This window comes from Natrix helvetica, assembly GCF_964273705.1.
Source record: "Natrix helvetica genome assembly, chromosome: 4".
In the NCBI taxonomy this organism is placed as follows: Eukaryota; Metazoa; Chordata; class Lepidosauria; order Squamata; family Natricidae; genus Natrix; species Natrix helvetica.
This window is the reverse complement of record NC_138550.1, coordinates 20016251-20033252: the sequence shown is the minus strand read 5'-3', so window position 1 is coordinate 20033252 and position 17002 is coordinate 20016251. Positions and strand designations below refer to the sequence as shown.

At 40.5% G+C, this 17002-nt stretch overlaps 1 protein-coding gene across 2 annotated transcripts in view; it reads left to right on the top strand.

Moving 5' to 3' along the window:
• The window catches only part of ARHGAP20 (Rho GTPase activating protein 20), a 103265-nt gene that overhangs the window by 75169 nt on the left and 11094 nt on the right, over positions 1 to 17002 (top strand). For both annotated transcript variants that reach the window (XM_081950730.1, XM_081950729.1), the window contains exons 7-10: positions 2770 to 2847; positions 5765 to 5831; positions 13116 to 13304; positions 14000 to 14178. In XM_081950730.1, the coding sequence (XP_081806856.1) occupies positions 2770 to 2847; positions 5765 to 5831; positions 13116 to 13304; positions 14000 to 14178 (513 nt within the window). The remainder of the gene's footprint in view (positions 1 to 2769; positions 2848 to 5764; positions 5832 to 13115; positions 13305 to 13999; positions 14179 to 17002) is intronic.

The following is a 17002-nucleotide window of genomic DNA, read 5'->3' as shown; positions in this document are numbered from 1 at the left end:
AACCTTCTTGGAACTGTTGAAAGGACCATGTTGTAGACTGGAGATAGGTGATGTCATATCCCTCCCCCTCTTTTGAGAGAGGGCTGCTACAAAAACTAGAAAGTCCAGTTGCCTCTTGCAAAAGCACCTCTGGGACAGTGCACTGTTAAACACAACGGTTCAGAGCAGCGCAAAACAAATGCATCTTTCTCTCTGGGACTGATCGTTCTTAAAAATACAATATATGGTAATAACACAAGAAATACTCGTGAGGAGACAATAGAGTGGCTTTTTAAAATAGTATGTTTGGTTTGTGGATTGCTTCTCCCCCCCCGCCCCCCGCCCCCCGCTAGTTAGAACAGCTGGACATCCCAGGGGGATCAGCTTCATTTTATCTGCAAATTGGGGTTAAGTGGAGAGGGGAGGTGACCTAAGCAACCCATATTTCTTTTTATCACAATCTCACCAAAGGCAAGCTGTATGCAAATCTGCTGACCTCCTCCCGGGTGCCAGATATCACTTCTTTGCAGAAAAGTTAGCCTTGTTTTGTTCATGTCATAATTATTCAGGTGCATCCTGGAGCAAAAAATAGACTTGAGTTCATACTGCTTCAGTTTACCTTCTGTGGCACCGTCCGTACTGTATAATTTTCCGCATCTCTGTGGCGGAAGACTATTTTGAGCAGCTGGCGAAAAGGAAACAACACAGAGATTTTGGAATTGGAAGCTTTGTGGACTGGTTTTGAACTTAATGGTGAAATATTTAATATGTATGTTGATTTAAAAGAGGAAATCTTTCTCCCAAAAAAGAATGTTTCTGGCTTAAATAACCATCTTTAAGAGCTCCCGGTTAAGATTTTTGCACTTGTTGGAGATTCTTTCTGAGAGGCAGTGGTGAAATTCAAATTTTTTTACTACCGGTTCTGTGGGTGTGGCTTGGTGGGTGTGGCAGGGGAAGGATACTGTAAAATCTCCATTCCCACCCTACTCTGGGGCCAACCAGATGTGGTATTTGCCAGTTCTCCAAACTACTCAAAATTTCCGCTACCAGTTCTCATGAACCTGTCAGAACCTGCTGAATTTCACCCCTTCTGAGAGGGATTGAAATTATGGATCACAGTATTCGGAGGAGTATTCCAGACTCCTATCGGTTGTGATTATAGGTTTATATTTAATGAATCTAGAAAGAAGAGGGATGCGGTGACTTAATGGCTAAGACACTGAGCTTGTTGATCAGAAAGGTTGGCAGTTCGGCGGTTCGAATCCCTAGCACCGCATAATGGAGTGAGTTCACGTTACTTGTCCCAGCTTCTGCCATCCTGGCAGTTTGAAAGCATGTAAAAATGCAAGTAGAAAAATAGGACCTATCTTTGATAGGAAGGTAACAGTGTTCCGTGCACCTTTGGTGTTTAGTCATGCCGGCCACATGACCACGGAGACGTCTTCGGACAGTGCTGGCTCTTTGGCTTTGAAACAGAGATGAGCACTGCCCCCTAGAGTTGGGAATGACTAGCACATATGTGCAAGGGGAACCTTTACCTTTATCTTAGAAGGAAGACAGCTCCACAAACTTAGGAGTTCAGAATCAAGTTTTAATTAACTAGAGCTTCTTGTGTCATACTAGGAATGAGGATTAATATTGTGACTAAATCCTGGAATAATATTAATTTTAAAAAAATAAAACATTGGTGCTTGGCACATTTTGTCATAGTAGACGGTACAAAAACATTTAGTTAAGGGAAGGTAAAAGGAAAAACTTTCATGTTCCATGTTTTTTCTGTAAAGAGAGTAGAAAACGTCTACCAGCCCTAAACCCACTGTTGCTTATATACTTTGGTTTGAAATTCAATATAGCATGAGGTGCAACTATAGGCAATGTGTAAAATAAATCCCTTATTATTTAAAATCTCAAAATAAGAATATTAAAAAAAAAAACGTTTGCCAAGATCTAGTTTTAGTTTACAAGCAATTAGAGCAGAGCTGTCAAATTCCTGGCCCACAGGCCAGATGTGTTACATGCTGGCCACGCCCATGCCCGGTTATCGAAGGGGGGGAAAGTCCCGATACATCATGTGACGCTGCCGTGACGCCGTGAGTTTGACACCCCTGAGTTAGAGCATCTGGTTTTTGTTTTTGTTTTCAGCCTTTGAGCTTAAATATAGTTGTCATAGTTGCTCCTAGGGAGGAAAGCTCCCCAAATCTAGATAGCATACTAAAAAGTAGAGACATCACCCTGCCAACAAAAGTGTGTAGAGTCAAGGCTATGGTTTTCCCAGTTGCAATGTATGGCTTCTTGGACCATAAGAAAGGCTGAGCGCCAAAGAATTGAGGCCTTTGAATTGAGGAGAAGACTCCTGCGAGTCCCTTGGACTACAAGGCGATCAAACCGGTCAGTCCTAGAGGAGATCAATCCTGACTGCTCTTTAGAAGCCCAGATCCTGAAGAGGAAACTCAAGTACTTTGGACACCTAATGAGAAGGAAGGACTCACTGGAGAAGAGCCTAATGCTGGGAAAGCTTGAGGGCAAAAGAAGGAGGGGACGACAGAGAATGAGGTGACTGGATGGAGTCACTGAAGCAGTCAGCATGAGCTTAAATGGACTAGAGGATAGTAGAGGACAGGAAGGCCTGGAGCAACGTTGTCCATGGGGTTGTGATGGGTTGGACACGACTTCACAACTAACAACAACATAGTTGTTATACACCCAAATTCTGACTGACATTTTCATCTGCTTTTTTTTTTTTTTTTTGAGCAACAACGCAGATTTCATGTTTCTCTTTCTTCTTCACAGTCAAAAACCTTAACCATTACTAACCTGGACACAGCAAACGACGTGATCCTCTTGGCCCTCCAGCAGCTCGGAATTAATGTGAGATTGATTTTTTTTGTTGTTCATTTATTTATGTTGGCAAATAATGACACCGTTCACAGTATTATAAAGCAATCCTGAAAAAACACCGTTTTGCATTACACAATTTTGGCCATCTTGAAAAATAATTACTGGGATAAAGAAAGTACTTAATTCAGAGGAAGAAATATATTGCTTGAATTCAATTTTCCCCTTCCTCTGTTAAGTAGAGAATATGAGCCATCTTTCCTTAAAAGCAATACAGAACTACACTATAAACCAAACAAGCAAACTCCTACAATATATCCTGTGCTGATAGGATAATACAGTAGACTAGGACAATACAGTGGAAGGTCAATTTCTTCAATTAGTGTCCCCGTGTTTTGCTTCATTTGATCCAAAACGATTTCTTGTCTATTGCACTTTGGGAAGTATTTGCCTGGCTGTCAGCTGTCTTATTAATATCTCTCAAACTGTCTTAAGTCAGGAAGTTTCCCGCATAACCACAGACAAATTTGAAAGTATAGCTCAGGTTCCTAGACACCTAATTTGTGTTTCTGATATCTTAAAAAAGTGGATTAACCAGCAGGCATCAATCAGTCCATCTTGTACTTTCAAAATAGTGGAAAGTTCAGAATTGGGCTGTCTTCTACTTGTGGAAGATATGGGCTGTTTGATCCAAAACTGATTGCTGCCTTCTCGCCAGTAGCATTCATGGGAAGGCTAAAAGAGACATGTGAGATTACAGCATTGCAGTTGGAGGCTTTGATTGCAGTACAATGACTGTTGTGTCTCTTTTGATACTTTCTCATCCCCCTTTTTCAGCAGCATATAACAGAACACTTTCAGCCAGCTGCATGAAATTACAATAATGCTTCTATTTTAGGAACACCCGCCCCCAAATTACTAGGATTTCCCCATTTCAAACAAGTAAGCAATTTTTCAAAGGACATTTTTATCCAGTGCCGAGAAATGCCCAAACAGTTTAGCTTGTGTCACCTAAGATCCTGGAATGCTAAGAAACAGTGGGTTTTTCTTGTATGGAAAAGAAAAAGGCTCCAGATAATTCTGAATGGATAGTTAGATTCTTTGGAGATTCTCAAACATCCTGGTCACCGTCATCCCAGAGGTGATTTTTTTAAAGGCAATTGGATTTACTTGTTTTGCTTTTTTAATTTGAAAACATTTCACTTCTCACCCAAGAAGCTGAAGAATTGATCTGAAGAAGCTTCTTGGATGAGAAGCAAAACATTTTCAACAAGCAAACAAAAAAAAAAGCCTACTAGGGAAGTCCATTTGCCTTTTGGAAAAAGCACCTTTGGGACAATGGGTAGTTACCAATAAAAGAGAATATTTGCAACTCAGGGTGTTGAGTCCCCCGTCCACCCCCGCACCCCGGGCAAAATAGAATGGAAGTGGAAGATAAGGAGGAGGACACTTCTGCTTCATCTTTCCAGGAAACAGCTGATGAGAATATAAATCAGTGTTTGGTGCTCACAATGAATGGGAAAGTTTTCAGACAGTCTCACATTTGAAGCAATGCACCAACAGACAATGGGAAGCCTGGCCTATTTGGAACATAAAACTCTGTCGTCCCCCCACCCCTGTCCCCCTGCAGGGATGGCCAGTTACCCATTGAGGAATCCTTGGTGCTCACTGAGCTTGGTTGTTTTCTTCCAGACGTTTCATTACCCCAAGCACCCCAAGTAACATCATTGGTGCTGGTAACATCAGCACCTATATTTCGGTACTGAAACATCTACAAGAAAACAACCAAGTTCAGACAGCACCAAGGACTCCTCAATGGGTAGTTGGCCATCCCTGTGGGGGGGGACGGGGACGGGGGAAACAACAGAGTTTTATGATCCAAATAAGCCAACCCTCCAATTGTCTGTTGGTGCATTGCTTCAAATGTGAGACTGTCTGAAAGTTTTCCCATTCATTGTGAGCAACAAACACATTGATTCATATTCTCATCAGCTGTTTCCTGGAAAGATGAAGCAGAAGTGTCCCCCTCCTTATCTTCCACTTCCATTCTATTTTGCCCCAGGGGGGGGGGGGAGGGATAGGACACATTCAAAGGGAGATTGCTTAATTTTCTGTCCACAATCACTCATATTCTGATCTAAAAACTAGAAGGGAAATCCAGTTGAATGATGCAGATAAGGAGTTTAACTTGGAACCAGTTTGAAATAGAATAGCATAGAAACACCAGTAGTGAAAATGAATTAAACCTTGCTGGTTATTGGCACAGAGTATATTCTTGGTCTAGGAGTTTGTTTGTTTGTTTGTTTGTTTGGTTATTAATGTAGCTCTGTTTTCTTTTGTAGTTCCTGCTCTTGGGGGCTTAGTGAATCTGCAAGGCACCCCATATCTGTCTTTTGTATTGTTTAGTTTTGGCTTTGTGAACATACTGTTTTTAGAAAAGAGCTTTCTGACATGTTCCACCTTATTGGAAATCTTTGCAAAGGAGAGCTGGAAGCATGAAATCAATTGGAATGGAAACAAATGTCAAGATGGAAGAAATGCTACGTTTTTCGCCCCTTTCCCCTTTCATTTCCTTCCTTTTCAGTTCACAGTCATGTCATGTCACCACAGTCTGGGGAGTTCCATATGTGGAAACAGCAGCTGCAGTCCAGCTCTCTCCACAGCACTTAGATTGCATACAATTGTCACGCCTGGCCAAAATACAGCCTTTGGTGTGTTTTTACCCAAATGTGTAGGGAGCCTGTCAGAAGCTCTGTCGGGGCACATATTACAACAGATGTGCCAATAGTGTATATATTTAAGTGTTCTGCTATTTGATTTCTGTTAAAAGTCAGTGACCTCTGCTGTAGTCTACAACAGCTGTGCTAAGGACACATGTTTTAATTTATAATGTTAAATAAATCAGCTTTCTGTTCATTCTAACAGATGTAGGATTGTATTTTTTTTAAAGGGTTCTGAGAAGGATTATCAGCTCTGGGTTAATTCTGGGAAAGAAGACGCCCCTTATCCTCTTATTGGTAAGTGTATGAAAAGCATATACTAATGGTATGGAATTTGCTTTATGTTATATTCCTTCAAAGGTCTCCGAGTCAATAACAGCTAAAAAAAGATAACAACATACAGGTAGTCCTTGACTTACAACCACAATTGTGACTGGAATGTCCATTGCTAAGCAAGGCAGTCGTTAAGTGAGTCGTGCCCAATTTAACAGCCTATTTTTTGCCACAGTTGTTAAGTGTATCATGCAGTCGTTTAGCGAATTCGGCTTCCCCCAATGACTTTGCTTGTTGGAAACTGGCTAAGAAAGTCACAAAAAGTGATCACATGATAAACACATGGATTTTGATCACATAGCCATATGGATGCTGCAACAGTCGTAAATGTAAGGGCTGGTTGTAAGTCACTTTTTTCAGAACTGTTATAATTTCAAACTGTAATGAAACAGGTGGTTATAAGTTGAGAATGTTAGGTAAGCTCCCGTTAGGAGAGCGAGTGTGCAGAGAAGCGTAATGAGAGTGGTATGGAAGAACACGCACAAAACAGCATACAGGGACACCGAATAGTAAAAGTAATAGTATTTTACTTATGTGGAAAATAGAGATATTCAGAGTGCAATTTACACACGGTTCAGTCACTCAGTTATCAATGTTCTCAGTTAAGGAGTGATCCATCGAACACAGTCCAGTATCATATAATCAGTTCAGCACAGTAACTCACGATACATCTCAAGCAGTATCCACCGATCAGCATCTAAAAAAAACAGAGAGCTAACAGTCATTCTGGCTCCATCTTATGGCTGCTTGAGGTAATAGCAGCCAATCCCATTAGAGCAGTACTTAAAGAAACAGTACTACTCTCATGGCTTGTATATTGCTGACCCAATCGTTAGCTTACATTCCTAACAGAGAACATGTAATAAAATAGATTGAACTCAAAATAAAATAATATTAAACATTACTCGTGATTTTGCTATTCAAAGACAGCCTAAATAAGGATATTTTTTTAAGTCATCTAGTACACCCCAACCTTTTGGGCATCAGGGACTAGTACTGTGGAGAAAGTTTTTTTCCGTGGACCGGAAGGGGTGTGGTTTTGTGTGCTGCCTTCCATCCCTTGGATGGGGCTTCACTTGTTTATGTGGACCAGTTTCTGGCATGTTGCAGCCGGGTGCCAGTCCACAGACTGGGGTTGGGGACCCCTGATCTAGAAAATCTTTACTGTCAGCATTGTATGAAGTAGACAATCAGAATAAATATATTTTAAACTAATTAATAGACTGCAACAACAGTATGGAATTTCCTCCTGTTTTAGGGACGCAGTTTCTGAAACCTCTGACTTCCTGTTGGATTGATGGGAATTGGAGCCTATTAATATCAGGAAGGCTCATCTGGAATTTAATTTCATATTTGAACAATCAAGACAGGCTTCACTTACTTCATGAAGCCATTATATGGTTTGGGTTTGGCTGTGCTGCATGTATATCCAGACACTGTGGTTTGTAAAATGTGATAAATGGCTTCAGATGTTGTGCAAATCAGCAACAACACCTGGGGACAAATCATGGTTTATCGTAGTACATTAAAAGAAAAACAACACAGAGTTGTTGCAAATGCAATTCTTATCTGCAATCTCTCTTGGCACACTTACTGAAGATAAAATGACACATTCTTGGCTGATTTTGTCGAATATGTTTTCCTTTAAAAGAGTTCAGAAAACTTACTGTAACATCCCACTTTTGCTTACTTCCTTTTTTTTTTAAAAAAAGTGTGGTTTTGGCTTAGTTAAGTTGGGGTAAAGGAAAAGAGACTTGCGGAATGTGGAATTTTTTATGATGACTTTGGTTTTGGTTGGTTTTTTTTTTAAACTAGAAGCAATACAGAGAATGATTGGGGTTATATCATTCTCTCAGAAAAAATTATCAAGTGCCTTTGATATTTTCTCGGGAGGGTGTGCAAATAAGGGTGCGTGCCTGTGGCCAGTTGTAATTGTGGATTTAGACGTGACCTCAGACTACTGAGAATGGTATTTCTAATTCCAACCTGCAGAACGCCTTATTTTGTTATGCTCGAAAAGATAGGCCCAGCTTTCATAAATCAGTTATTGAAAATATCATTTAAAATCTATTTAACCCCCTCATTACAAACTACAGATTGCTAGCAATCTGGTATTTTTATAAGAAAAGACTAGACCCCTCCTCCCATTTAGTTTTTTTTCCTTTCGTTCCTTTGCCTTTTTCTTTTCTTTTTTCTTTTTTGCATTCTTGTTCATAAGATTTTGACAGCCTTATAAGAAGATGAGTTTAGAAAACCTCTTCCCTCCTGTAAGATTGGAACATCGCAGTGGTGGCATTCAAATAATTTAACAACCGGTTCTCTGCCCTAATGACCAGCTGGGTAGGCGTGATTCGGTGGTCATGTGGCTGTGTGGGCGTGGCCAACTGAGCGTCATTCAGGTCGATGTGCGCTTCGCCTTAGCTGTTACTATGTAATAAGCGTTAACCGGGGAGGCAGTTTCTGTAAGCAGGGCAATAAAGATTAGGCTAGAAACAACATCAGAATGTTTTCTTCCTGCCTTCCTTACAGGATTAACCCTGTAAAGTGGAAAAAACAAAATGAGATTTCTTCCAACAACCGGTTCTCCGAACTGCTTAGAAAGTTAACAGCCGGTTCTCCCAAATAGGTGCAAACAGGCTGAATCCCATCACTGCAACATAGTTTTCTCTTTCTGAAACCCACATTAAGTGCTAGAGTATGATGCCGTATCTTCCGATATGATCCCGTGAACTTAAGGAAGCCAAAGCTTCTCTTCTCAACTCTGTTCTGATCAGCAGTGGGTGTCGCACAGATGCAGATTGAAAGGCAAATTGTTGCCTTTTGGCTTTTTGTTCCTTGACTGCCATTACTCCCACGGACAGACTTAATACATTTTTTAAAACATTTTTAGCCTTTGCAGAGTTTCACTGAAGGATACAATAGATTATTCTAAAACAAGACAAATATGGATTTGAATTTAATGTTGAAATACCTCCTTTTTCTTCAACACCATAAAGTTCCTTAGCAGTGGCCGTATTTGTTCTGATCTAAAAAAAAGTAATTGTATTTTTTTAATAAAAAGATTTTATTTTATTTTTTAGAACATAAGCATTCCATCTTTTCTTAAACAGTGTGTCGTCTGGGTACAAAAATCTCTGTGCAATAACCATCAAAATTTGCAGCATCATTGATATTGATATTAATTTTCTAACCTTAGAATTATAGTATATTAAACAATTAAGCATAATGAACCTGCTCATTTTTTCCTCTTAACGTATCTTCTGATAAAAATGTAATAATTATATTAAACATAATAATCCTCATCATCATAAATCTAACAATTGTCATATTGATTATATTGCTATCATAACATATCTTCTACTCTTCTTTAATCGCCTCCTTTTATTTCCAACTTCCATTTTTATTCTCTAACTATTGATAAAATAATCCCCATAGCATATAACCATGATGATGAACCTATGGTATGCATGCTAGAGGTGGACTGCAGAACCCTCTCCGCTGGCATGCATGCCATCGCCCCCCCGGTCAGGTCACAGTGGCGTTTCTTTCGTGAGCTTCTGTTTCCCTGCAAATGACGAAACAGAAGCTCACAAAAGAAAAAGATCTTACCTCTTGCCATGCTGCTGGTGCTGGGATGCCCCGCCTCCTGCTGACCAGTTGGTCTTCGGGTCTCTGCTGCGTATGAACGCATGTCTGCATTCGCGCGCATGCGCACCTTTCAGTTCCGGCATATGTGTGCGCAGTTTGGGCACTCAGTGCCTAAAAGGTTCACCATCAGTGGCATATACTATTCAGTTTGTTCCTCCTCCTTAATTGCCAACGTTAATCTGTTCATTTCTGCACATTCTAATATTTTCCTAATTAAAAAAGTAAATTGGAATTGGAATGTTGGCAATACTTCTGAAGAGTCAGGCCAACTTAGAACACCAACAATGGCCAAATATTGGAGCAATCAAACCAAATCACAACACATCCCTTCTTGTTAGCATGGCCATTCCATTGGATTTATTGCAACTTGGCAGTGGGCAACATATTCAGTGTGGCTATTAAAAAATAAAACAGAGCCAATCTCAATTTATTTAAAAAAGTAAGGATTCCCTGAAGATTTTACTCCGCTAGTCATCGCTGACTATATGGGATGGTGCTCATCCTCATTTCAAGGCCACTGAGCCAGGACTGTCTGAAGACATTTCCGCTCTCATGTGGTCAGCATGACTTCATGAAGTGCTGCTACCTTCCCACAGAAGTGGTACCTATTTATCTACTCGCATTTGCATTGTTTCAAAGTGCTAGGTTGGCAGGAGCTGGGGCGAGGACAGGAGTTCACCCCGTCACATGGCACTTGGGTCTCGAACCTGAGTCATCAGCTTTCCAACCAGCAAGCCCAGTGTCTTAACTGTCGAGCCACCATGCTGTTCCAATTTATCTAAGATAACAACAATCTCCACTTTCATATCTATGATTTTTCATATTGCAATTCGGTTTGACATGTGCTGTGAACAGGTGGCAGAACCTGTTCAACCATGCCTGACTTGAGAAGATATACAGGTCAAGCTTGATTAATATTTGAGTGGGAGAATTCCAAGCAATGTTGGGCTGAATGCTCAGGTGGGAATTCACAACACACCCTAAAAGAAATCAGTGACAAACCACATCTGTGCTCTCATCCCATCCCGGGATTCAATTAGAAATTGAAGGAGCCCTCTGATCATTGAGATACATTTGAAAAGATTCAAGTGTTCAAATTCATGTCTGTCTGTCTGTCTGTCTATCTATCTATCATCTATCTATCTATCTATCATCTATCTATCCATCCATCCATCCATCCATCCATCCATCCATCCATCCATCCATCCATCCATCTATCTATCTATCTATCTATCTATCTATCTATCTATCTATCTATCTCCATCCAAAATTCATATATGCCAGGAAATACCCCGCCCCACCCGCATTAAACAGCTGGGAATTACAACAATGCTATATTTTTTCAATGAAATAAGAAACAAAATAGGTGAGTTAAGCTTCTGTTTGACTTAACAAATCTGTTTTATTACTTAAAAGTAAAGCTCAATCCTCACTAGAAGGGACAGAATCTCATTTAGTGATATTTTTCATGTTATCTGCAACTTGCACTTGCAGCTTTTAATTTTGTTTTGAAGTATGGCCTCTGGCTGTGAAATGTTGTTGGTACTTAGAGGTGTAGATCCTGATATCTCAGTAGATGTTTGGATGGTTTGCAAAAGTTTAGCAAGAATTTTAAAAACAGTTTTGTGGTGATTATAACAGCAAAATTTAACAGCTCCTAAATTAGCTTTTGAAATGAACAAAAGTGTGTTTTAAACTCTTCTTTAAAAGCAAATGTATTACAAATATCCAAGAACAAGTCAAGATTCTAGCAATCTAAACAGGGATCTAAATTAGGATTAACTTCACAGGAAAGGGTTGCAGAGGAAGACTGTGGATTGAGATCAGTTCTACTACTGAATACAGATTCTGTTTTCTGAATTGAAGTATACTGTTGTTCAGTATCTTAATTCAAAATACTTGTCCCTGATAGCTGACTCAAACTGATGGGTCTTGGAAGTTCTGGTAAAAAATTAAAATAGGGCCAACTATCCGAAGTGAACTTACTGCTAGGTATATGTGAGAAAAGATTCAAATAACGTGTGCATGTTTTCCTTCAAGAGAGAAAGATTGCACACATGCCGATAACCCAGTGTTGCCCGGGTATTTATTTATAGGGGGGAAAATGTCCAGACCAAATATAATTTCTAATGTTGGATATTCCCTTTACCAGAGGGAGCCCCCTTGTGGAGTACTGTGAAGCCGTTGGCAACTTCACTGCACTGTACAGTAGAATCCATTTTACGGCAGTACAGTAGAAGCCATTGTAAGGCACAACAGGCTGCATCTTAACAGAACACACACCCTGCATCTTAACAGAACACACACCCTAAGGGGTGTTAGGGGTGTCTTACCCCCCACAGTATTTTTCTCCAGAGAATAAGTCATCTGTGTATCACGTTTGGTTGAAATTGCTCAAGGTGTTTCAGAGTTATGCTTGAACACACACACACACACACAGAGTGAGTGAGTGAGAGAGAGAGAGAGAGAGAGAGAGGAGAGAGAGCGCCATATATGTATTTCAATATTTCAACTGTTTTTCTTCTTAACTAGTTAAAAGGCTAATAAGTTAAATGCAGAGATAGAGTTCCCCATGCTGAGGTTTGACCCTGAAATGGTTTGATTTGCCTCCCTGTCTTAATGACTTCTTCCAATTGCCTGGTTCACCTTAAGGACTTCTCAATCTTATGCCGAAAACAGTGAGACTTGCTGTGAATGCCAGAAGTAGCAAAAGTTGGCTTCCTTAAGCAGTCTAAATCCTTCCATTGTAAGGATACACACTAACCTATCCTACACTGTGGGATACACTGCTTATCAAGGAAAACCGGAGGAGGGGAAAAGAATAACATGTTTTCATATGGTATCCAGATGTCGTTTTGCAAGCCTCGAGCTACAAACTCAGAAATCTCTGTTATTTCTGTTCATTTGAGATATACAAAAGCCGAGGCTTTCAATGCCCAGTGGTGACTTGACTGACACATAATGCTTTGCATTTGCCCTCTGTAGGAGAAATAATAATGGCTGTTCTAAGAAATAATAGTGGATAGACTTTAAAGACACTGGATATGTCAGGCCTTCATTTTGGTTGGCCTGTGCCCACATATCGGGCCCTGTCAGTAAGTAAAGCACACCATCATTTTTTTTCCATTTTTAGCAGACAGAATCTGAAGTTGAGCTAGAACGTAGGGGAGGACGGGATTTGGAAAATCTGAGTACCAGAGAATTGAGCAGAAAGATAACACAGTCTCCATAATCTATGGAGATTTTCAGTCATCCGGGTCGTGGTTGTCCCAAAGACGCTTTTGCAAAAGGCAAACTGGACCTTCTTAGTTTTGCTTTGAAGACATTTCGCTTCTCATCCAAGATGCTGAACTGAAGAAGCTTCTTGGATGAGAAGCAAAACGTCTCAAGCAAAAAAAAAAAAAAGGAAGTCCAGTTGCCTCTTGAAAAAGCACCTTTGGGATAACCCAGTGTGAAATCAAGTGAGTAGGATGCATTTATTCTAGGGATTACAGTCCCATTTTTAAAGAATAAACATTATTGTGACATTCTGGTAGGTCTCTGGAATATTACTTGTTTTTCATATATGGAAATTAAAATGTCTTCTTCTTTTATGAGCAGGGCATGAATATCCTTTTGGAATTAAAATGAGCCACATTCGTGACACTTTGCCCCAGACACAGGGGTCAAAGGATGGGGATTGCCCTCTGGATCTTCAGGGAGCCTTCCTAATAGAACAGTTGCCCCGTGAGCTTCAGTGTCAGTTCATTCTCAAGCCAAGTCGACTGACCACTGAGCATCAGTTGAATGGTGAGTGCTCCTACTTACAAAAAGCTTCATTCAGCAAATATCCCCCAGCTCAACCAGTAGTATTGTAGGGGTAGCCCACTAGGTCATGCAGAATGCCTGTTGGGTTTATTATCGATTCCTATGACAAGTGGAGTCCAGTTGTCTATTGCAGAGGACGGTAGGATGTCATAATATTGCAGAATGGTAGGACGTGCCAAAACAGTGCATGCTTTCTCTGAAGGTGGTGACCACAAGAATGGGTCCTCTAATATTTTCATCATTTGGGTCAATAACGAGAAGAAATGCTGGTCAGATTTGCAGATGTCATAAAGAAGAAAGTTCAGAACAATCTGAATAGAGAAATGGGCTTCACGTTAATACAATTAAATTCAACATGGAAAATTCTTAATTTAGAAAACAAAAATCAAATGCACAAGTATTGATATTGTCTATACCAGGGGTGTCAAACTCGCGGCCCGCAGGTTGGATGCATCATGCTCTGGGCCCGCCCCCATCCAGTTTAGCGATGCGGGGGAAGTCCCAATACATCACGTGACAACACCGTGATGGCGCGAGTTTGATTCCCCTGGTCTATACCCCTCATCTTAACCCGTTAACCACAAATATTATTGGCTTTCCACAACAGGAATAGTCTTCTCTTCTAAAACAAACAAAAAGCAACAGTTACTTTCTTCCTTCTTTCCTGTTTTCTTTAGAGCTAAGCCAAAAGCCATTTAAACGGAAAAGATCAATTATAAACTGGGCCTTCTGGCGAGAAACAGGTGCTCCAGTGGACCATTTAGTTCCATCTCCAACATCTTCCAAAGCAGGAAAGCTGTTCGGCCTCTCCCTCTCGTCCATCTGTGAGAATGATAATCTGCCCAAACCCGTCTTGGTAAGTCTCTTTGACATCCCAAGCAGAATGATGGCAACTCTCTGGCTAAAGATGTGCCCAAGTAGTCCTGGAACACATTTGGGCTGTTGAGAATATGTAACCGTCAATCTCTTCATTGAGAAAATACAAGTAGTCTGCGACGTACGACCACAATTGAGCTCAAAATTTATGTTGCTGAACAAGACAGTTGTCAAGTGAATTTTGCCATTAAGTTAAGTTAGCAACATGTTTGTTAAGTGGATCTTGTTTTCCCATTGACTTTACTTGTCATAAGGTTGCAAACGGTGATCACGTCCCATCACACACACACACGATACTGCAACTGTCATAAACACGCGTCAGTTGCCAAGGGTCTGAATTCTGATCCCACGATCATGGGAATCAGTGGTGGGTTTCAATTTATTTTACTACCGGTTCACTCGGGCATGTGCATGATGTGTCTGCGCATGCACAGAAGCGTGCGGGTGGGCGGGCGAAGCCTCCCGCTGCCGCCATTACTGGTTTGTGCGATCTGGGGCAAAGCGGCAGAAACCTACCTCTGATGGGGATGCTACAGTGGTCATAAGTGTGAAAAATGGTCATGAGACATTTTTAAGTGCCGTTGCAACTGGGAATTGTCACTAAATAAACTGTTTTAAGTCGAGAACTATCCTTATTTGCCGTTGTGGAGATGACCATTGTGGACATGAAAGTAGACTTGGGAAATCTAGTTTGTAGATGGCCAATTAGATCCTTCAAATGCTCTGCCATCTCCTGTGGGGTCCCTATGTATGGCTCAAAAGCATTCTATGGGACATGCTAATCTTAAAAAAAAAAAAAAAGGTGGGGCAGAAGGTATGGTGAACATCAAGTAAAGTTCCTGCAGACACATTGGCACCCACAGGCAATAGATTGCTAGGCAGGGAATAAGAAGATTTTTGTACATTATGGCAGGAGGAGCAAAGGAGCAATTAATAGGGGTTTGGAGCCTTTCTTCGGTCCCACTTGGTGAAACAGATCAAAATGCAACCCAAATTGTAAATGGGCATTTTGTGTAATCATTTGTACTATCGCATCTCCTATCATAAGATTATAATGGAATAAATATTTTCAGATTTCTCACTCCACAAACATCGGATTTCCAGGACGTTAGACTTTCCAGAGAAAAACTCTGTTGTTGTTTTGGGGAGCGGGGGAAAGTTTGGCATCAGAAATAGAAGTAACGAATTTATTAGCACGTCAGACTTTGTGGATCCCAGTTCATTTCATTAAAATATAAAGTCGTTGTTGGCCAATCGATAAACGCATGGACATTGCTATGATAGTGGAGCACGTAAGGTACTTGGTATTTGTACCTAATATTTTAGACCAGGGGTGTCAAACTCAAGGCCTGGGGGCCGGATCTGGCCCACGGGGTACTTATATCTGGCCTGTGGGGCCACCCTGGAAACAACGAAGTACCGGCCCACAATGCCTCTGCCAGCAAAAAAGGAGTTTGGGTGGGCTGCATGTGGCCCTCCCGAGCTTCGTTTTCACTGGCAGAGGATTGCAGGAGGCTGTCGCAGCCGAAAATTGAGCTCGGGAACCCACTTTCGCTGGCAGAGCACTCGGGCCACCACAGGTACCCCCGACACAATTGATGTTGAGCTGACCACGGCCACCAGGGCCCCCTGTGGTCGAACACAACCCTGATGCGGCCCTCAACGAAATCAAGTTTTGAGACCCCTGTTTTAGACCATAGTAAGAAAATATATGCTGTTTGCTATGAGGACTACTATTATACGACCAATGCACTATATCTATTACCTTAATAATCAACCAATATTATGATTTAGATTAGATGTAGTCTTTCTGTTGAGGTAGTGAAGGCTAAAGCATCTGCCAAAGATAATTTAGGAGCTTCTTTGAAGATTTCCCTTCCTTTTAGATCAACTTTGTTCCTTTTTCTTCTTCATGCTAAATGCAATTTCTGCATTATTTGTGTATCAGAGTTAATACAACTGTACATTTTCAAACTGTGGCTTCAAACCATGGTTGCAGAAGAAAATTCACCATTTACCTTACTGGTTTTAATGTACGCATAGATCTCCCAAAAATTTACCATTTGGTGTTGCTTTATACAAATTAAATACACATATGCATTCTGCTTATCTTCCCCTTAAGGGTACAGGAATTTGTGCATAAACCACAACTCCCACAGTTACTATATTTGGAAATGAGACATGCCTCAACATATGGTTTCTTCCAAAATATCACATTTAAGGGTTTTTTTAAAACAACCTTGTAACTTATAACTCTTATAAGTTAAGTGTAACTAAAAATATGGTCATAAACTCTACTTTGGTTGTTGATCAGTGTGAGGAATGATTTCAGATTAGCAAAGTACCAAATACTTAAAAAAGAAAAGGGACACAAATAGCTAAATGTGAATGATAAAGAGATGATGGAAGAAAGAGGAGACTGAACATTTCAGAAGTCTCTTAAATATCCACCTAAGGCAGCATTCTAAACTACAGCAACTTGTAAGATGGATAGACTTCAACTCCCAGAATTCCCCCAGTCAGCATGACCCAGAGGGTTTGATGTATTTGCACATCTAAGCTTCAAAAGTTTATCCAGAAGTCTTAAAGATAGTGCATCCTAACTTCATTAATAGTAATTCAATCTGTAAAAAAATAAATAAAATAGAGCTGACTTTGGAGATGGGGAAGGAATGAGCAAGCCATTAAGGAGGGATTTTCAGAAAAGAGTACAAAGTTCTAAGAAAAGAGAAAATGTGAAGAATAAACTGAATATAACCCAGCCTTGATTTTATTTAACACTAGCCGATAACCCAGCGTTGCCC